Source organism: Embiotoca jacksoni, unplaced genomic scaffold, assembly GCF_022577435.1.
Source record: "Embiotoca jacksoni isolate LCO1_2020_lvr unplaced genomic scaffold, fEmbJac1.0.p SCAF_3, whole genome shotgun sequence".
Lineage (NCBI taxonomy): Eukaryota > Metazoa > Chordata > Actinopteri > Embiotocidae > Embiotoca > Embiotoca jacksoni.
The window spans coordinates 3,419,894-3,443,145 of NW_027185381.1; the positions used below are offsets into that span (position 1 = coordinate 3,419,894).

Genomic DNA, 23,252 nt, shown 5'->3' on the forward strand with positions numbered 1-23,252 from the left:
GTTTCACTCTGAAGAGACCATGAAATGAAATCCTCGTGCTGAGGTCACGGTGACAGCGAGAGAGATGAGGTTTTCATCATTTTGTAGACAAATATATCCCAACGCATCTCAGTGTCACAAACTGAGCGGCTCGTCTGTTCTGAAGTCTGAACCATAAAGTGCTTCATCAGAACTGGGGCTGATGAGGGTTTCTGGACCAGGAGGTTTACATGAAAGCATCAGAAGCTTTAATCAGAACAGAAGCATCAGTGTACAAATAGCCTCAGAGGGATTACAGCCACTTTTCTCTTCAATCCTCAAACTGTGCGATTTAAGCTCATAAGAGACTGAAATCCAAATGTTGCACACAACAGATTAATATGGAAATGAACTGCTGGTGTTTTAATCAGATCAGTTAATCCAGAGATTTAATGAACCAGGTGGTGTTCAGTTCAATTCCACCTGTCAGGTGTGCCGACCCTGTGTCAGCCCAACACAGCTGCGTGTTAGTAGAGCAGAGATTCTCCTCCATCCAGCCCACATTAACCCTGCTGCTTCTGCTCAGACTCCTCACAGTGGAAACGCATTCAGTTTTCTCACACCTGCCCACCGTCCCACTGTGAATGAGTGACTTCATACCAGACCAGGCCTGATGGAGAGCAAAGACCACTCACCTGCACACTGTGCAGACCTCCTTCCTCATTACATCCACCGAGTTCAACGAGTCAACTCCTGCAAACACCGTCACAGAACGATGGCTGCAGCTTTTTAAAGCGCAAAAATCCACACTGCATTAAAGATACTTGGTGAGCTGACAGACACGACATGCAACGTAACGCGACGTAACACAACACGTTGCAGTGTTTCCCCTAGGCAGACAGCCTCGGGGGTGGGGGGGGGAGGGTGGAGGGGTGAATGGATGGATCGCAGGGGGGTGAAAAATGTTAATACAAATGTTGATATTCTGATGTGGTTAGAAACAGATAAATTATACTTTCAGTGACTAAAACTGCATGAGCGACTCACACTATATTGAAGTGAATCGGGTGCATAGGAACTATATAAATAGATAGTAGTTACTGGACGTTACTGCAGTTCTATGTTTATTTTCCTATTTTGTTTCTTTCAGGGGGGCGGGAGGTCCCGTTGGAGCCTGCTCTCGGAAGACAATGTTAGGGGAAACACTGCAGCGCAATGTCTCTTTATGTCTCATTATTTTTCTTCAAATCCATCTTGGATTTCTTTAAAGAGACTCTTTAACTACACAGGTGCAGTGCATGTCATCGACACAATAAAACAGCTAAGCAGGGCCTGTATGTACCTAATGGACAGAACCGGCAGAGGTCATCCATGTTGCCAGACGATTCGACTATGACACGTTCGTGCAAATGTAGATGGATGACCCTGTTCTGCCCCTTTGAAAGCTCTCTGTAATATCATGTTTAGTAGATGAAAAACAAACTATATTTTTAGCTGCCAGTATTTATCTGTGTGTAGCTCAAAGCGGTGTGTTTCCGTGAGAGGAACCTGTTCAGAGGAGCTCGGGTTGCAGAAATGTGTCAGCTTGGTTCAGAAGCAGCAGCTGTGATGAGCACAGCTTCAGCCTCCATGTCTCCGCAGCTCTTCAACATCAGTGCAGGCTATCATTCCCCGAATCTGCTGGCTGACATTCGTCTATGAGGTCAGGCTCTGCTCGATTCATGTTCTCGATCAGATCTCAGGGCGGATGTGGATGTGGTCCACAGGCCGGCCTGCTGCGCCGTGAAGGATGAAGCCTCGTGACAAACATCCACAAAAAAGGTCAGCTGGTGATTACTTCCTGTGCTCCACACACACATCAACCCACAGCGTGTTTCGGTGAATGAGATATCATTCCATCAAAACATGCTGTGGACTGAATCAACATTACACAAGAGGGTGTGCTTTAAAGTCATGACTGGCACGGCTGTGACGCAGTCAGGAGTGCAATTTTGCGATTATACAACAAGTAACGAACTAAATAAAATATGCCATTGAATTGTATTCATATTGTGGGGCAACTCGCTCTCAAAATATACAACTTTTTGAGTGCAATCTCCGTTTGATATGACTAAGAACTGGAAAACAATAAGTCGCGTCAGCAGACTCCTATGTAACGCATGTAATGTTTACTACTCCAGGAAGTATGCCGACCCTTAGCAACAACCCAGCAACAACCCAGCAACAGAGACGAGATCATTTCTCAACTGAATAAATAAAGCACATAGAAACACTAAGCTGCTGAGCTAGCTCAGTCTGGTTGTAACTAAGATATCTGCTGAAAAAATATATCCATCGACTCATGTATTTTTATGATTTTAGCTCCTTGTCGTGTTAAAACCAAAACCGGTCAAGCGAGCCGCTGCTAGGATTTTAAATGTGGGTACGGGTGCTTGGAACGACAAAAACGGACCAAAAAAAAGACCATGTTTTGCAAAATGGGTCACATTTAATATAACTGTAAAATGTTATATTGAATATTATATGAAATTCAATTCCAATTATATATTCTCATTGAGAAGGCGGCGTGATAGTTCTAGTGATGACCATGTAGTGATGTCATGCTGATTTGAGCAAGTTCCAAATGTTCAGTCGACCAATCAGATCTCTGGGTCAGAACTACTACTTGTATAAATCATAGTGTGACAGCAGGTCAGAGACTGAAAGAGTGTTTCGTCTGAAGTGGAAAAGATTTCACTTTATGTTCCATAGATTTCTCTGAAACTGGAACTGAACTCTGAATCGTTGAACGTCTGAGTTTTTCAATTAAACATGAACATCCATCTGATGCCAGTTTAACATATCAGCTTCATGTCTGACCTGAAACATCACACCTGACACATGGCCTCACAGAAGGTATACAAGGTATACAAATGAGCTTCATCTCAAAAGCTCAAAGAAAATAAAGTTGGTTTGATAAACAATTCAATTCAATTCAATTCAATTTTATTTATATAGCGCCAAATCACAACGTAGGTTATTTCATGGCACTTAACACATTAAAGTCCTTACAGCAAGACTTTACAATATTATACAGAGAAACCCAACAATTCAACAATTCAACAATTCAACAATTCAACAATTCCCACGTAAGCTAGGAGGGAAAAAAAACTCCTCTTTAAGGGAGAAAAACCTCCAACAGAGGGAAGAAAAACTCCCTCTTAACAGGAAGAAACCTCCGACAGAACCAGGATCAGAGGTGGGCGGCCATCTGCCTCGACCGGTTGGGGTGAGAGGAGAGCAGAGAGGGAAAAGGACAGCATAGAGATAGAAGAGAAGAACTGTTGGTGGAGACGACAAGCACAGATCAGAGACATGCAGCTCCATGACGGGACATCTGGAAAAAGAAAGAAGAGAAACTACGTGAGCGAGGGAACTGAATGGAGACAACAGACAATAAGAAAAAGCTGTGGGAGAGAAAAAGATGGTGAGGTATGAGTCAGTTAAAGAGTAGGAGGAAAGAAAAGAAGCTCAGCAAACACATATCAATAAATACGACATGTACAACCACAGCTTTATTCAGACCAACACTCTTTGTATTTTCAATCTTCACTCCAGCTTGCACAGATGAATAAATGAACATCCTGTGAAGCTCTTTAGCTACAGCCCGTGAGCCAGGAGTGAAATAAGAAGCCCAACTTGCTCGTGCACTGTCACATATAAAACAGGCAGGAGAGTGTGCCTGGAATAACATTAAAATTGGGGAAGCGGGGCTCAGCATCCCCCACGCTGCTTATGGTTATGTACTGTGACTGTTCTCTACTTTTGCTTTGAAAAAGTGCTGAATAATGTTCATTATTTCCACTTTAAATTGTATAAAAGAGCATAGATACTGTACGTATACTCTTTATGACCCTCCGGATTTTAATTTATGGGATGTTTTCGAGGAGTAAATCACTGAATCCAATATTTAGTATGATTTAAAGAGCCATGAAAGACGAGTCCCTTGGCATGCTGGCTTCATATATCTTCTCTCCTCTCACTATTTTTGACACTCTACTGAACAGTGTCCCGTAAATGGGGAAGTGGCATAAAACCATATTGAGCAGAAGCACCATAAATTAGTTGGCGAGGTAAACGTGACACTTTTCCTACTCTCTTCTCCTACACACACACGCACACACACACACACACACACACACACACACACACACACACACACACACACACACACACACACACACACACACACTCCATGAAAAGTAGGGGTTATATTAATGAGGGAGAGGTTATCTCTACTACAAAGTGTAACAACCCATTTACATCCCGTTCCCCCGACCAGGTAGACGAGGGACTTCATTAAGTTTGTGTCGGAGGAGCAAAGATTGCCTTTGCCGCATGTCGTCAGATAAACTCAGATCAACCTGAGGGAGGGGGGTGGGGGGGTGGGGGGTTATTGAATGAAACACCAGTTGAGAGCAACCGCATGAGTTATATTAATATGTCGGTGAGGATGTGAGCGGTCGTGTTTTAATCACCACCTCCACACGGTGACTCAGTAACTTCATTGTCAGTCTCTCAGTGACTCCTCACAGCTTCACAGGAGAAACGGTAATAAACAATAAAAAAATAAATCCCGATCTTGCAATAACAATAATTGACGCTAATTCAAGCAAACTCTGCAATATTTGCGGGAGTTTGCAAGTTTTGTCAGCAGAAATATAGATTAAAAAAAAATAGATTAGAACTAAAATATTTCACCAAAGGAAGTGATTAAATATGTATTCCTTTATCAGGTAATGTTTTAAAAAAAAAAAAAGAGCTAATTTTTCTTAACCCTCGTGTTGTCCTTGGATCAAAATGACCCGCAGCTGTGTTCAACCACGTTCTATTTTATTTTCATATTTTTTGGGATCATTGGTGACAAGGAGGCTGTGAGGGTTTCTTTAAAGAATGATGACCAATGATCCCAAAAAATATAAAAATATAGAAATAAAATAGAACTTGGTTGAACACAGCTGCAGGTCATTTTGACCCGAGGACAACACGAGGGTTAATGGACTTGCAATTTTTTCTAATTCCCACAATTTTACGCAAAAAGTGATGGTAAAACTCCACAAATTACATCACAATTTTTGACAAAATCCACCGCACAATCAAACATTTTTGATTACAACAATTAAAAAGAACTCCTGGAGGGACTGATGAAAGGCTTCTTACAGAGATGTGGAACTGACTGATCAGCTGGTCCCCCCCCCCCCCTCCCGCTGCATCTCCCCACCACCTCTTTTGATTTCCTTCAATATATAATTCTTTTATATTTATCATCTATCCTCCATTATAGCCTCCGTTTCAGTCAGCAGAGGATGAGGGCTGTGATTGGCTGCAGTGAAATGTTGTAGCAAGGTTTGTGCTACCGGGTTTCTCCTGGACACAGATGACTCGCTCAGACACACGTTCGGGTATATATGCTTTTATTCGCCCTGACCACACACCAATGTCTCTGTGCCAATGCTGTCCTCCAGCCTCCTGCTCCCTGCTCACTTTATAGGGGAGCGCTCATCAGTCCACATTCGGCTCAGCTGTGCTCATTACACCTTCCCGGCACCGTTCCCTGAACCACTCCTCCCGCTCTCTCCCCCTGCAGCTGAGCTAACCACGCCCCGCCACCACAGTTGTCATATTGTTCATGTTTATGTTGACAGTCATGCTCCCAGAGTTTCCACCTGACCACCCCATCACTGACCCAGTCTGCACCACGACAGATTAAACTCACACACAATAAAACGTATTCAGATGATGACAATAGACCGACTCTTTACAGCTGCTGAAGAGAATCATAACAAATTCATTATCAAAGATATCAGGACGTCTTAATCCGAGCCAATCCTCCTCCTACAGATAACGCTGATGACTGAGACGCTGCCTCCTTATGACATTTCATAAGCTCACTGTTGTTTGTCTGCCATGAAATTGTAAAATCAAGTAGTGTCAAAGCACGCTACAGCTCCAACATGCTAATGAGAGCGACACACCACCAGACTGAGAAGAATCACACAGCGGCACTTTGATCCTGAGAAGAACCAACGCGCTGCAGCTTTTGTCTTGGCTGAGATTCAACCTGCGAAGTGTGAACGTGTGTGTGTGTGTGTGTGTGTGTGTGTGTGTGTGTGTGTGTGTGTGTGTGTGTGTGTGTGTGTGTGTGTGTGTGTGTGTGTGTGTGTGTGTGTGTGTGTGTTCCTGGATGGTGCCAGCTCAGGTGCTATTAGAGGCAGATCCAGCAGTTTTATCTTCTCCTGAGCAAAATGCTTCTCTGTAAAAAGACGTATGGGAAAAGAGTTTTCTTCCATTCTGAGAAATTAAACTTTGAGGAAGGAGACTCTTTTATTTTGTTATTCGGGATCTCAGTCTGTTTTAATTCAGTGAAATTCAGACTGTATTTCAGTCCTCAGGACAAATCCAGTTTGCTGTATTTATCAAACCCGTGGCTGTAATAATGCGCCTATTGATCCCAAGGTTGGCTATGTGTGTGTGTGTGTGTGTGTGTGTGTGTGTGTGTGTGTGTGTGTGTGTGTGTGTGTGTGTGTGTGTGTGTGTGTGTGTGTGTGTGTGTGTGTGTGTGTGTGTGTGTGTGTGTGTGTTTGTATGGGTGTGCAATCAGCTTGGGGTTCAGATCAACAATTGTTCATTACTCTTGCCCCTTCCCTTCAGCAGCAAACACACCAACACACACGCGATAGGTAGCATTCATCATAGCCCGCCTGCAGGGTGGTAAATAACTACTCCATCTCTGCTCTGCTGTGTGTGTGTGTGTGTGTGTGTGTGTGTGTGTGTGTGTGTGTGTGTGTGTGTGTGTGTGTGTGTGTGTGTGTGTGTGTGTGTGTGTGTGTGTGTGTGTGTAAATACAGCAGTGAGTCTGCTACATGTGTACAGAGCCCTGAAACTGACCAAAGGGACCAGAAGGTTGTGAGAGAAGCTGAACATTAAATGATTTCTATTTGAGATAATTACAGTGTCATGATCAATGAAGACTTCATACTTTTATCTTTATTTATTCCTTGATAATACTGATGTACAGCGTGTCGATGTTTTGGATCGGTCCAGCGTGTTTGTGCATGTATGCGTGCCAGTGTGTGTGCGTGCAGATTTGTCCATGAATGCTTCAAAAGAGCCGTATAATGGCTGCTTCTACGACTCAGCCGTGTTCCAATTTGTCCCAGTGGTCACTCAAAAACATCCTGATTGTTAATGGAACATTCATACTGCACAATTCTTTCCAATAGTTAACTGATGTTGGTCGGATGGGTGCTCCTGTCTTTCATTACACAATTTCTCCGTTTTTTTATGTTGTTCAGAATGAGTGCAGCTCCATACCTGTGGGTGCCCGCGGTCAGTGATGGAGCAGACAGTTAAAGCGTGGATGCAAGCGTACCAATTTGATACAGTGCAAAGGGCTTTTTTTTCACCTGTGTAGAGTTTTATTTTTTTGTTGCTTGACATGAACCCGGCTGCACTAAGATGGGTGGAATGACGCGAAAAGTGGTGTGTCTGTAATTTTGGTGTCTTAAAAAAAATAAAAAACATCTTTTTTGCGAGGGCTATTTTGGGCAGGTTTGGTCGATGTTCTATGTATTGCATCCCACTTACATAAATACTTAAAACAATATTGTCGATTGAATTGGATGCAAATCAGGCAGTTGATGTGTGTCATGACACAGCAGCCGACCTCAGCTGTAAAATATAAAAGGCATTCAGATTAACTACAAATGAACTGCAATTAAAGGTAAGAAAGAAAAAGCCACAGAAAAGTTGCTTTGTGAAAAATAAGAAACGTATAAATGATCAAATGTGTGCAAATTCCAAAAACTGGAAAACAAAAGAGTTGGAAACTAAAACGAGCTACAGTCAGATGAATATGAGTAAAATAAATGATGGTGGTAAAGACAAAACGTCCATGTGTGTCGCCACGTGTTGCTGTGCTGACAATCATTTGTACTGTGTGTGTGTGTGTGTATGTTTCTGTGTGTGTGCAGAAGGTGATTGTCCTTCACCTGCAGTTGTTTCCAGTAAACCGTCCAGACGCTTTGATTTGTCCGTCTGTCCTTTCTCTATGGACCAATCAACTCGAGTGTAACTTGTGTCACTGCTGTAAAAAAAGAGATGCTCCGTCGTTGCTTCTCTCCGTCCTCCACGCCTCCATCAATTTCAGATGTGTCGCAAATCTCCCGTCAGCCACAAACACTGACATGATCGAGCACGAGCGGCAAAATAGCTGCACACAAATCACGAACGGGACAACATCCAGCAGAGAGCGGCTGAGGAGGGATGTAAATCAATTCAGGAAAAATAGAAGGACCATAAGTAAGAGTGCAACGTCTGATCAGCTGGATAGAGGTCTGAATTCAGGTGACTGTGACTTCTTCTAAGAATCTTTGAGGAATGAACCTCGTTACAGGGAAGTTATGTATGATGACTATTAGTCATGACATCATTTTGCTTACGTACCCCCACAGTAGGGACATTTGTAATGTTATGAACATTACAGCTCCTCGGTGATGGAGCTGAATGATGGACAGAAACATGATGTCACAGTGAAGGCGATCTTTGACCCTTTGGATATAAAAATTCATCAATATCATTTTCAGACATTTGTGTGAAGTTTTGTCATGATTAGTGTTTGAATTCTTGAGTCGTGGACACAGTTGAGTTTTGTGAAGTCACAGTGACCTTTGACCCCAAATCTGATTATTTCATCCTTGGAACAGCGTCACATTTGTGCCAAATTTGGAGAAATTCTCAGAAGCAGAGCAACTGGTGCCATGACAGAACCGTCACAGGCTGATGAAGCTGATGTCAGCATCTGTACATGGGTATTAGTCCTGTGGTGCTCATGACTGTGGCTGTGTGGAGGAAGCTTTGTGTTTAGTAACCAAATGAGTCGAATGAGTGTTTGAAACTGTTCTCACCAGAAAACGACAGCACTGATTCACACACTTTCTAACAGGCAACGGTGGGGCTGTGTGAGTTCTAAGCCGTACTCAATGAGGCAAGACAAAACTGTTTTATTTATCGAGAATATTTAGTTACAGATTAACTCAATGTGCTTCATGTTAAAATACATACAGCAACAAGTGGATTTACAAAAAAAACCAAGATACAACAAACAAAATATCGTCCACTTTCCAAGACAGAGAAAAAAAACAGACAAGTTTTCAGTGTGTTTTTGAATTGAGACACAGATCTGAGATCATCTGGTCAGTTAAAAAAACCTCCACCTGACACCACTGTTGGCAGCGAGCAGGGTGAAGATGCACCGGGGAGACCAACAGCTTAGCAACATATTGGGCTTTTTGTCTCCGCCTGCTGAAGAACTGAAGAAGTTTGAGCCACTGTAAGAGCAGAAGTAGAACGATACTGTTATGTGACTTCTGCTGGGATACGGTGTGGTACCACTGTACAGCAGTACAGCTGGCACAACAGGCCACACCTGACCAAAAAGACTTGAGGCCGATGCAGCTATTCTTCCTCTCCAACCGCCACGAGTCACATGCAAATGAACTAGAAACTTTCCCAGCTCAGACTTAAGAAGTTTCTTGTGCTGAGTTGCAGCCAACAGGATTACTCATAAGAGTGTGTGAAACACACAGCTGGGAAGCAAAAATGTGATAAAAATGTATTCGTATTGTCAAATAATTGAGATCATTTTTTATAGAAAAAGGTGTGATGCCAAAATTCGGAAACAGCCTACCATGATGATATGATGTGAGCCTGTTTTTTCCAGCAGTAACTTTTTGGTCCACGTCAAGTTTTTACAGTAGAAACCAATAGAAACTCTAAAAACTGGAAACAGAAATAGGATAGGAGCCCATTGTTGGGCTAATTTAGTTTCAAATGAATTAGCGGCCCTTATTTTCTGAAGCCAGTCATCTTGTGTGGATTATTGCTGTAAACATATAAATCTCGTATATTCAAGCCATGTGTCGCGGCTGCTTACTTCACCGGAGGCTGGTTTTATGACCCGCTGAGAGCTTTTTTCTGCTGCCAGAAGGTTTCCAAAATATCTGATGAGGATGCTGTGCTGGAGAGGAGTTACTAGGCTGACTCATCTCATCAGAGTGAAAATGCACAATCCACAGAATAAAATAGACCACTTGGGTTGCAGTGTTACATAATCACCGATCTGTGCGTTACCATGGATCCAGGATTCCAGGACTGCAGGGTGGATTTTGAGTATTTGACGTCCACACCGGGGAACAATACACATCCTGCACATTCAGCTATCTCAGTGTGTGGATCCCTGTGGACCTCCTGAATGTGTCCCACCTTTGTTTTACCTACCAAGTGCTGCTTAGACGTCTTCATGTCATGTCCTGTTCTTCTTTATTGAGTGTTTTTGAAGTGACGAACACGCCTCCTTCCCGCCGCTCACACTGTCGATGCTCTTTTTCTTTCCAGGCATTTAGAGGAGGTGGTGTTTGCCTGCGGCTGTGAGATCCGCTGGCTGCAGCTATGGCAACAGAGAGGAGAGGCAGGGCTAAGCGGCCAACAGTTACACTGCACCGACAGCTACATGGAGATACCGCTGCAGGATATGAACATCAGCAGTTGTGGTAAGATCGGAGTGTGAAAATTAGCACACAAACATGCACAGCTGATTTTGCCCACTCTGGCCTCGATGATTCTGAATTCTCACTGCTGATACAAATTTTTTGCTGTTAAGCTGATAAATGAAATGAGCTGAGGTCACACTGTGTTTGTCTTACTCTGAATAAGTCCTCCAGACAGAAACAACACCAGCAGCAGCAGTGTTAGTCCGTGTCTCAGTACTTGTTCTACCTCTGCTTCTCAACTCCAAACCCAGTGATTCCTACTGCTGGTCCGGGCTTCATACATGTGGAAATGATTAATAAATATAGTTTCACTTAAAAAAGGATCTGTTATGTCTGAAGAGCTGGTCTCTGCAGGAAGATAAAGTGGTGATGAGGATTATTTCATACAGTATTGTGTAATAATAGATACATTTAATATTGTGTGCTCATTGGATCTGTGTATCACAGAGGGATGAAACAGATGAGTCTTTGTATACTGAGGCTGTTCACACCTCTGACATCAACATGTGTTCTGGGTGATCAGATCACTCGTGGTCAGCTCCATGTACAGGTGTGAAGGCAACCAGGACACGGTGAGATCCGATCTGCTCAGACCACATTCAGAGGTGGTCTGGGACGCATGTGTGAACATGAATGTGTCCTGGGACCACATTGGACCACCTACACAGCTGTCGTCCCCTGAATAATGAACAGAATTATGTAAAATCTAAATCTAAACAGGATCAGGGGGCTGGAGCCTTTCCCAGCTGACTTTTGGGACCCCTAGACAGGTTCCAGTCCATCACAAAAAGACAGACTGAAGACAAACAACCATTCAGCCTCACGTTCACACCTACGGGTGATTTACAATAACCAACTAACCTACCATGCATGTATTTGGACTGTGAGAGGATGCCCATAGTATTGCGCGTACTGCACAGAGTTATTATGTAGTGTGAAATGAGGACAGAGCACCAACACTTGGGCCGTTTTTTGTGACTTGTGGTCTCTCTTTGACTCCCAGACCTACCAGACATCAGCGTCAGCCACAGCAACCTCACGGTCGTTGAGGGCGATCGAGTAATAGCGATCTGTAATGGCTCCGGAACCCCGTTACCTGAGGTGGACTGGCCCGTCAACGTGCACTCCATCACTACACAAATGGTGGGGAAGACACACACACACACACACACACACACACACACACACACACACACACACATACACACACACACACACACACACACACACACACACACACACACACACACACACACACACACACACACACACACACACACACACTCTAGTAGACTTGTCAGTGTTGCAATATACACGTGATAGCAGCTGGCTGTTTTTTCATTAATAATTGATGTGTGTCTGTTGGCATCAATCATTGACATGATTTCCAGCAGAAACACACCATTGTACTGCAGTGCAGTTTTTCTCAGAGTGGAGGTGTAGGAGTCTTATTTTATTGATTAGTTGTAGCTGTTACAAGAGATCATGGAGGACAAAATGGCAGTTTGTCTTCTTTGACAAATGTGTAAATGAATCATGTAAACTGGATTAATATTCATAAAGAATAAGAAGCTCCTTGGTTGCTTCAGCTGTTCTTCTGATTCTTGCTGTCCAATGAGTTTTGGATATGTTTGGCTGAATCTGAGCACACAGAATGTTCCTGTAAACTTCTACATTCAACCCATTGCTCCCATCAACAGTGAAATCAGCATTATACAAGAAGTAGTTTCGACCCAGAGATCTGATTGGCAACTGAACATTTGGTAAGTGCTCAAATCAGCATAACAGCAAACCCTCCGGTTTCTTTTTGTTAGCTTTTAGGATGTTAAACTCGGCCATTCTGTTGGTGAGTCCTGGGTTTGCATCTTGAAGTGAATCCTCTGATGTTCAGCTCCTGCAGTCTTCTGTTGAAAACAGGCCTTTTTCTTGAAGTCTTGTCTACATCCTGGAGAGCATTCCTGACTGTACAGTCATTCTTCACCATGCTAATCAGACTACAGCACATTTACCATTTTCTAGTTTTCCTGTGAAGCCTCAGCCTGGAATAACCAGACCCAAATTCACCCTATGAATAAATGTATGCGGCCAGGCTCCACTAAGGATAGTTTCCAGTTGTTGCGTCCTAATAGGTGTAGACCTCAGGTTAATTTTGAAACTGCTGGAGCAGCCTTTAACCCATCAGCATTGATCACCGTATTGCGTATGTTGTGCGCCGAAACTCTACCATCACTGCCATTGTTGGAACTATACTTCAACACCATTACACTTTGGCGCCCCAACTGGTTGCTGATGGTTCCCCCTTTAAAATGAGTGACCAAAACTTAACACAGACGGTGTTTCTAGACATATAATCAGAGCAAAGAATGAAGCTGTGAGCAACAAAATTAACCCAGCTGTTAAATTTGGTTCATTTTTGGGTCTGATAGATTATTATTTTTATTGCTTTTGAGCTTCATCCTCAAACCCACCAGTGCTGTTGCCCAGGAACTGAATGTTAATTTTCCACCATAAACCGTCACCAATGACGTTTCTGAGAATTTGTCAGTCCATCCAACTGACCTCACAACTGCAGACCAGGTTTAACCACACTAGACCAAGTGTAACTACACTAGACCAAGTGTAACCACACTAGACCAGGTGTAACCACACCAGACCGGGTGTAACCACACCTGACCAGGACCGCCACACCAGTGGCTTCACCTCTAAGATGGTCTTTGACCAGCTGCCCACACAGCTGATGCAACAGCTGGTTTGAAGAAACTGTCAAGAACCATCTCAGTGAAGTTCATCTGAGCGCTCGTTGTCTTTACCTGACTGCAGTTCATCATAACGGACTGGACTGGTTAAATATTCTCCGACATCGTGATGAAATGCCGAAGCCTGTTGTCGTGTCATTCATCCACCGCCATCACCTCATGCAAGCCCGAATCACTGCAAAATGTGAGATAGCAACGCCTGCTGCTGTGTATGCGTGACACTTACACGTTTTGATGCAGCGGATGGACGTGTCTGTTAGAAGCTTTGGTCTGCAGCGACTTCTAGGGAAATTAAACTAAGTGCAAAACCACGTAGTTGGTGTGTTAGGAGCAGAAACTAAACAAAACAAATATTTTGTCACCTCCTGGGTTCGAACCTCATCATTCTGCATGACAGTCTGTGATCAATGCTTTCGGTAATATCAGGTTATTAAGTCTGTATCATTGTAATTTTTGTGAACTACATACCTTTATCCATGTGTCAGTTACATAACCTCCAGGTAACTTTCTGTGTACTGACATAAAATCCTGACCAAATAGAGTCCAATAAAGTAACTCAAACGGACTATAGTAATACAAGATTTCAAAAGACATTACGTGATGTAAAAAAATGAGGGTACGAGGATACCAGTCAAAGTAACCAAGCATGAGCCCTGAAGTTGGAACAAAGTCAAGAACTCCTATCCTGCCAACGCTACATGAAAACAGACGCCAGCTTTTGCTAAATGAGCCTGTTGTCCGCCACGCTGCACTCTTCCTGACATGTTCACTCCTTCATTTTCTCACGCCTGCTGGTTTTATGCTGCTATCCCTCCAGGCGAGCGTCTACGACAACAACACCATCCATTCCATCAAATTAACTCTGGTCAACGTGAGCAGAGACGACAACAACTTCCTGCTAACCTGCACCGCCACCAACGTGGTGGGCATGACCAACGCTTCGGTTCAGCTCACCGTTCACTGTAAGTAGACACCTACACCTACACACACACACACACACACACACACACACACACACACACACACACACACACACACACAGAGGAAGACAAACAACATTCATTCTCACCTTCACACCTCTCCACTCGACCGGCAGCTTCAAACCGAGTCTTTGTACTAAAATTTTATGTTCGACATTCCGAGGACTTCAATCTCGTCCCCAAAAGGAAGTTGAGTCCCCACAATGTGACTTTGTCAAGTCCACACACACTATTCACAATACAAGTACACACACAGGTCAGATATACTGTGTGGGGCTGTAATGATGATGGATGGACCCTTTTATCAGTATGAAAACACTAATAAGTACTTTCCTTGTGTTGCCATACAATGGAAAGTACTCTTTGTGTGTGTGTGTGTGTGTGTGTGTGTGTGTGTGTGTGTGTGTGTGTGTGTGTGTGTGTGTGTGTGTGTGTGTGTTGTGTGTGTGTGTGTGTGTGTGTGTGTGTGTGTGTGTGTGTTTGTGTGTGAGGGAGAGAGAGAGAGATGGGGTTCGCTGCGTTTATATTCATGTGACCTACAAACGAGGCTGTTTGAATGTGTTGTCAGACACACATGAATTATCCCGTCACAGCGGTTTTAACAGCATCACTTCCAGCCCTTCGGGTCCAAGAACCTGCCGGAACAGAAGGTATCTCCCAGACTGGATTCGACCCCCGTTACCAATCAAAATCTGGAAAGACATTTTGTGTAATATTTAATGTTATCTGCTCTGATTCGTTTATTTTCTGTTATGGTTACTTTTAAGTCCGCTGTTTACCTGTTTGGATGGTTTTAAATCTGATTTAGTCACTCAGGTCTCGCAGTGACACCTGAGGTGTGTGGAGTTTACTGCCTATAATGTTAGCATGGTTTGAACCTCAGTAAGGAGGAGGGAACTGGTAGATGTCAAAAAGACAGTAACATTAGTTGATTTGCTTCAACATGGTCGGTCAGTCAGACCCTCAGGTGTTTGTTCAGATCCACAGGATGGTGATAACAGCAGCTCAGCAGCATCACGGCTGCATGTGTAGTTTACTTGAGTGTCAAATGCCCGTAATTCAGCTTTGTAGAGAAATAGAAAAAAGAGTTATTAAAAGTTTTGAGGTACATGCAAGCAGCAGCCAACAGTGATGTCACCCTTTGGTTTGTGAACAGTTGTTATGAAGCCTCGAGTTTGGATTTTGACCGGTGACATCTTGCTAGTTCGGAGCGGTTCGGATCCGGAAGTGACCATATTTGGACGAGTTTGGGGAAGAGTGAGCGGTGGATCTGACCCGGTGATGCTACATCCTGCCCACTGATAGCTGTAACCTGACTGCACCACAGGCCTGTCAATCAAACAGGCACACCGCCAAAAACATGTCTTTTTGAAATTTATTATCTAATTAATGATGGAATTATTTTCAAATGGCCCTCCAGAAAAATAGTCAGAAGGAGTGACTTTACCTAGCAAAACTGAAATAGCCCCTGGAAAATGTACTGACTGAGAAATTTTATGAGACTAGTTGAATGTGAGTCGATGGAGCCGGAGGCTCTGTGGAGCCAACCTCGAGTGGCACTGCTGCATCGGCCTCATTTTTCAGAGCCGGAAGCTACTTCTACATTTATATATCTGTTTTTCTCCTGATACATGTGACTGACTGTTTCAGAATAAGAGTGAACAGAGCTGTTTGTTGTGCGTAGATGCTGTGATGAGCTCATTAGAAAGAGAGCTGCAGGTTGTAAACAGCTGTATCTGTCTCCACCTGCTGATTTTCAGTGATTACAGCTCAACGCTCTGATTATTAAATGTGAATGAATAATGCTTTGTTTGTGATGACAGTTAGTTCTGACCTCGGTGTGGTCACAGTGTGTTCAGGCTCTATGGGGGCAGCAGCCTTTCTGTGCTCTGGTCCTCCTGATTTTCAAATGAAGCTCTGATCACATCTGTAGTTCATCATCAAGGGAAGTGCTTCGTCTCAGTGAAACAAACAATAACCTGGTGATTCATTTCATGTTTTAAATAGCTTTTTTGAACTATGTTTTTTTTTAATTTTTTTTTATTACATTACACAGAAAAATTCTTCCATTCTGAAGCTTTGCCATTTGCTGTGTTATTAAGTGACCGAGCTGTCTGTGGCTGAGTGTCACTCTTCAACTCAACGTCACAGGGACCACCGCTTGGATCTGTGGGAAGTGAAGGCTGTAATGGCCACCTGTCACAACAGGTGCAGCAAAAAGAATGTAGCTCTTTAAGATTGTAGTAAATTCTGCATCTACTGTGGACAATTTTCAGCTGTGAATTATTCTAGATTTGGTGGTTGAGTGAGATTTTGGGGGCAGCAGCACGGTGCAGGTGTCAGTGAGTCAAAATAAACTCCAGTTAGTGTGTTTGTTGTGTCGAGGAAACCATGTCAGCAGGACAACAGTGGCTGAGTGATATGATTTAATAGTGTTTGGACAACAGTGGAGCTCTGCAGCAATGAGGAAGAAGACCTATCTGTCGGAAGGAAGGTGAAGCCTGAAACAGACTGACCCGAATGTGCAGGAACAGTTTGGAGGAGGTTTATTGAAGAAGCTTACAGGCAGGAAAACAAAAACCAGAGAGCAGACGGGTCAATCGGATCAACACTAGAGAAAATACAGCTGAAGAGCTTTGCAAGTGCACGAAACACTCCGGCAAGGATGTGAAGAACAAGAACAAGAACAGTGATTGGACAGTTTCTGGGAGGGGTCGGCGGAGATCTTGGCTGGAGTCAGTCCTCATCCCCGTCAGTGGCAGCAGCGTACCAGACAGTGATGAAGGAGGTGATGGCGGTCTAGAAGTGCACCATCACTGATGGCGGGTTCTCGGTGGAGTCAATGTTCTGCTCCCAGTGGAGGTTCTGGGTGATGATGGAGTCTTCGACCAGCTCCACGGTCTTCAGGCTAGTCGTTTGTGGCTGTTTTCAGTCTTTATTATCTAAGCTCCGCCCACATCTCCTGACTGTGATTCATACTCACCGTACAGATATGACAGAGGTATCAATCTTCTGTGTAACTCCCGGCGAGAAACCAAATGAGCATATTTCCAAAAATATTGACCTGCTCCTTCGACTGGAATCATATTTTGTTAATACATCAGAATAATAAAATATGAAAGAAAAATCAGACACCAGTCGGGAATAAACTATCTAACAGTATTAATATGATAAATTCATCTGAAGGGCTGAAGACAAAAGTGTCTATGCAACAAAACTAAGTTCACTTCTACCTCCCTATGTTGTTCATTAGAACAGATTTGGAGTCAGGAGCTGAAGACTAGAGGTCACAGACATGTTGACACACATGAATATCCTGGTGTGTTCACTTTATATGATCAGAACCAGAACATCAGTGTTTACGAACACACTGCCTCATCTCAGGCTTGTTGAGTTTGTATTTGCGGCAACGTGTCTGTTGACGTGGTTGGTCGACTGTTTCTGTGGACTAACACAGGTGTCTGTGTGTGTGTGTGTGTGTGTGTGTGTGTGTGTGTGTGTGTGTGTGTGTGTGTGTGTCGGGAGGTCTTCTTGTGGAGTCGCTGTCATTGGTTGCTCTTTCTCTTACACGTTGCCTCATCTCTGTCTTTGCTGTTCTTATTATTTGGAGCACAAAGGGGACATCACACCCGTTGCACAACGATAATCCATCCTGTGTTCTCCCTGCACGAGTTCCATACATCAACCCACCGAAGCGCTGGCCGTGCCATTGTACTTCTCCAGACATGAAGCTGACTGCCGGGCTGCTGCAGTTCCATCCCATTCATCCACGTCTCGGGCTCATTGCCAATATTGTTCTACTTATCGATTCAGCAGAGAACAGAGAGGCGCGCTGCAGAAAGTCGCTTCCACGGAGGGCGACTTTATCTGTCTGAAAATTAAATGATAATAATTAGAATGACGCTGTTACAGATTACATCATAATTTATGATTATGGTAAAAAACAGACAAATACAGAAAGAACAAACAGGGTTTCTTTAAATGAGGGATCACATACTGAGCTAAGTGGCACCATAATTTCCTGTTTGATTGTTTTTTATTTTGTTATTTGGCACAAAGTCACCAAACAAACATGCAAACAGAAAGTCCTGTTAAAATAACACAAACATGTAAATAAAACTGATTAAAAATGAGCATTAAAACAGAAGGTTCATAAAAGATATGACTTTACTGTGACAGACTGTGCTTATAAATTCATAGATGCACTCTTAAAAACATTGCTGCACAGACTTCCACCATATAACTGTCCCATTCTTAGAGTCTGTGATGAACAGCGCTGTGCAACCTTGAGATTGCTGGGAATGTTTACTGAGCACCACCATAATATCAAATTATCACTCTAATATCAAAATCTATTACGATACAAAATGGTTTCTTGGATAAGTGTTGCTGCATTTAATAGAATTCTTCATTTTGGACAAAACATAACATTATTATTAAGAAACATACATTTACGATGTCAATGTTTGAGTAAAAAGAGACTGAACTGCACATACAAATAGACATTACATTCCAACACTGAAGACATATTGCACGAATGGGACTACATTTCATAGCCTAAAAAAAACAGCAATGTATACAATTAAATCTATGTATAATATGGCCTACTGCATTTTTTTTTTAAAATACATTCAACATCTTGGATACTGCTCCTATTGCACCATTAAAGACAGCAAATTAGAAAAACATTCCATACTAACAGAGTCCCCTGTTTAATGGCTCCTTTATCATGAAATATACCTTCACGTTACATACATTTTACATTATATATTCCCTTTTATCAAACGCTACACCCAGAGAGATATAGATATAGATATAGATATAGATGTATATAGAGAGAGTTCGGCAGTGGGCACTGTGACGACCCTCCTGCCTTCGAGAGGCCTGCTGTGTGTCTTCCACCTTGTCTCGCTCTGTGTTGACTTATTTCCTGGTAGGCGGAATTAATCAGTCCACATGGCCCGCCCTTCAGGAGTTTTAAAATCTGTCTGTCCTCTCTTATCCTCTCATTCCCAGCATCATGCTTCTATTTTAGTTTGCTAATGTTAATGCCGACGTACGTTTGCAGCTCCAACCTGCTGCACTCGCCATTCAAACACTCAGTTGCATGCTAACACTGCTAACACTGACGTTAACATGTCATAACTGTAAATTTGATTTTGGGATTATACTTTGAACAATAAATCCGTTGTGACAACACAGACAGGTTCAGACATGTTTGTGAAATTTTATTTTTTTCTGATGTGACAAACAGAACAACGCTGAGATGAGTGAAGCAGAATTGTAAAAATGTTAAAAGTGACAGAAATATGATGTGCTGCAGGAAGCTATGAAGGTGAGAAGAGCAGGGACGATCATCTAATCTGTCATCATGACGATAATTCATTTTAAGAGTCTCCAAATGATCTGTTACTGTCCGGTCTACTGTAGCCAATGTTAACCTCAGGTGCTTCAGTCACTTTATTCTGATATCTACTGATATTTACCATGGAAATGATTTTTGATCACATGTAGCCTTGTTGACGTCTCCTGTTGTTGTTGTTGTTGTTGTTGTTGTTGTTGTTGTTGTGTGTGTGTGTGTGTGTGTGTGTGTGTGTGTGTGTGTGTGTGTGTGTATGTGTGTGTGTGTATATGTGTGTGTGTGTGTGTGTGTGTGTGTGTGTGTGAGTGTGTGTGCATTGTTAAAAGGATAAATTCCATTTGTGGAAGAGTGGCTATTAAGCTGACTGTCGGTGCTGGTTTGAGTTTCTTGCAGCTGACCGCTGTAAGACGATAACACGCTGCAGCAGCAAACAGACAACTGTGTTTGCATTCAGACGGAGTTTTGTCAGTCAACAGAAACACGAGAGCAGCAACACACTCGCTCACCACAGATCGATGGCAGCAGATCGTGATGAGAGCAGTGTATTAGAATGATAATGGAGGTCTCCCTGCTTTATTTCTCTGTATTTCCTCCCTTCTTCTCCGGTCCTCTCATGTCACAAAGGAACAATACATCAAGTGTAAAGTCTGACAATAAGAGCTTCACTCTGCTGCTGCAAGTCCAGACACAGAGAAACTTCCTTCTGTTTCAAACACAGTGACCACTTCTGTCTTTTGTCCCTTCAGATCCTCCCACCATCGTAAAGCTGAAGGAGCCAGAGCGCCGCCATGACACGTGCATCGAGTTCACTGTCCGCGGTTCTCCCCACCCGACTTTGAGGTGGTTCTACAAAGAAAAGGTGTGTTTGGTTTTATTCTGATCTACTGCACAGCTCAGATGTTGTACGTGTATGCTCTGCTCAGGTGTTTGATTACTGAATGTTAACTTTGCAATAAAAAATTCTGTCCATGAAAATACCTTCATTCACATGTGTCCGTGACCCGAAGGAAAATTCTGATATTAACTGAATTGGAAGAATGGAAATAAAAGTCTGAAACAAATTTAAATATAACACAGGAAACAACATAAGTTGCTACCAAATCTGAATAATAATGCAAGTAACTCAACAGAGATGACTCACAGAGGCCTTACACATGGAGCATATGAATAAGGATTAACTTTCTACATGACAAAATAGATTTCCATCAGTGTTACTATAATGGACCCAGCTGGTAGGCGAGAGGAGTCACAGCTATTTTCCCCAAGAAAAGGTTTTATTTACCAAAAAACAAAACAGGACAACATAAAACAAATAAAAAGCAGGACATTTGTTCCTCCAAAAAGTGCAACTAAACTTCTGGGCCCATGATAGAGGTCAGCTTACCAGACCTCAGCTCAACTGCATCAATACAACAAACTGAACATAACAAACAGGGCACAGTGGGGGACACGTATACTGTCTCACCAGACCCCTGAGAAACACACAAACACCAACAAACTACCAACTGAACTACAACTAACACAGATCCTGGAATGACTAACTTAATTAGAATATTTACCAAATTAAAATATACCAAAACCTACACAACTACTATACACTAAAGAAACACACAAACAAACTGAGAAATACATCCCACCCCATGATGTGTCAGGCGATTGGTACGGTTTTACTGGCCACTTCCTGTATCTAAAAGCGCCACTTCCCTGAGCACATCTTTCACTCAGACCTCTCAAGATGTCCTCTAGCAGCACTGGGAACTCAAATACAGAAAATTGGAACTTTAAGAAAACCTAATATAAATATGTTTTAACTAAATGTGGGTGCTTCTATAAAAAAAATAATGTACTGTCCAAACTGATAAATAAATTGTCAGTAGGATGATTGAACAGGAATGTTTCCAGCTCTCAGACAGACAGAAAAAAGCTGACAGCTCAATAACACGATGTTTGGTCTCTGTCAGCAGCTTTTCTTGATCTCAGAGTTTCCTGACATGACGTCACCAATCATTCCATTGCTCTTCTGTCCCTCCTCCTCTTTCAGGAAATTTCCCACACCGAGTATGTGCGTCCTGATATGGATATTTACCAGGACGACATCGAGGGCTGCCTGACCTTTAAAGACCCGACGCACCACAACAACGGCAACTACACCCTGGAGGCCACCAACTACCTGGGCGTGGCCAGCAGCACCGTGTACGGACACTTCCTGGACAAGCCCTTCGAAGGTGAGGCGGACTCTGAGAGGCCGGCTGTGTTCACTGCACGTTATATTACAGCCACACTACAGAAAATACATCAAACATCTGTGCGGATTCCTTTCACGTGAAATACGTGTGTTTAACCGAGGGATACACGACAACAGCAGACATATTCATGTCATGGGTTTGTGTTTGGCCTGTCGTCATGGCGTTAGGTGGGATTTAGTCGTGTGACCTGTTCATGTCTGCAGGCTGGCGTTGGTGACTCTGAGGGTGTTCTGTGAAGTAGGGAGTAGTTTTCAACCCTCAGCATGCCGTCACAGTTTTTCATATTTCACATCATGAATGTGTTGACTGTTGTCAAAGATGTTCCACACATTAATCCAGGTTACCGTAGTGACTGCCGACACTGCACCCAGCACGCCTTGTATGTCATGTTCATGTAGAAAAATCAATCAACAATATCAGCCCCATTAAATATAGGTTTTTACCACTAATACTTCAGTCACCACCCAAACAGTACGTATAAATAAAGTGTTGATTCTAATAAGATTCATTAAAACGTACCTGAAACTTTGTGCTCTTCAAACTAGAATGACAGGAAGTGCCAAAAGGTTATGAGAAGCCTCACGTTACGACTTCAAAACTAAACAATCCCACATCCTGATCTGAAAGGTCTGACCAGATAAAGGAAGTGCCGGACTAACGGTCAGCAGACAATGAATACAGTGTGAGGATCAGTGAAGCCCACCATCCATGTGAGTAAATTTAGAGATGAATCATATCGATAAGCTGTGAACATAGAACTAAAAATAACCCTGAAAACATGTGAAGGATGACTCGGCCAAATACAACAGTTACATAAATCTAAACAGGTCTGATGTGGTGCCCAATTACTGAGTTGAAGGTACAATTCATTTATTAATAGGTAGCCAACTTAGCTGCGTTCCAAATAACATACGTCTCTTCGTACACTAACAAATAGAGCTCTTACATGTCAGGACTCTTACTTGTGTAGAGCAGGAATTTTAACAGAACAGTGTTGTTTGAAAATCCCAAACTGCTGTTCTCCACTGACTAGAAATAACCTCAACATGTGAACACATCACCCTCCAAAATATCTGCAGCTTCAATTATTTTACCCAGAAATCAACATGTTTTTGTATCTTCTATTTAACACACTCAATAAACACACTGATTCTTCTGTCCAGCAGCAGCAGTGAAAAAGAAACACTTTGTGTTCAGGAACAGCTGCAGCTTCCTCAGACGCATTAATTTGTAAATCCTTTACTGTGTTGGCCCTGCCCCCTTCCTCTACGGAGGCAAGATGGGGACCGTTTAGAGTGGAAAGTGTCCAGAGTTTCACACTTCTTTTTTTGGACTGTTTTGAGTGCATCATCCTGATACTT

General features: G+C 42.9%; 1 protein-coding gene across 1 annotated transcript in view; it reads left to right on the forward strand.

The window, feature by feature from the left end:
• LOC138205768 (NT-3 growth factor receptor-like) overlaps window positions 1–23,252 on the forward strand; it is a 158,471-nt gene that overhangs the window by 64,212 nt on the left and 71,007 nt on the right. Inside the window, exons 5-9 of the mRNA XM_069161988.1 lie at window positions 10,393–10,547; window positions 11,551–11,690; window positions 14,121–14,265; window positions 20,392–20,504; window positions 21,687–21,870. Coding sequence (XP_069018089.1) covers window positions 10,393–10,547; window positions 11,551–11,690; window positions 14,121–14,265; window positions 20,392–20,504; window positions 21,687–21,870 — 737 coding nt within the window. The remainder of the gene's footprint in view (window positions 1–10,392; window positions 10,548–11,550; window positions 11,691–14,120; window positions 14,266–20,391; window positions 20,505–21,686; window positions 21,871–23,252) is intronic.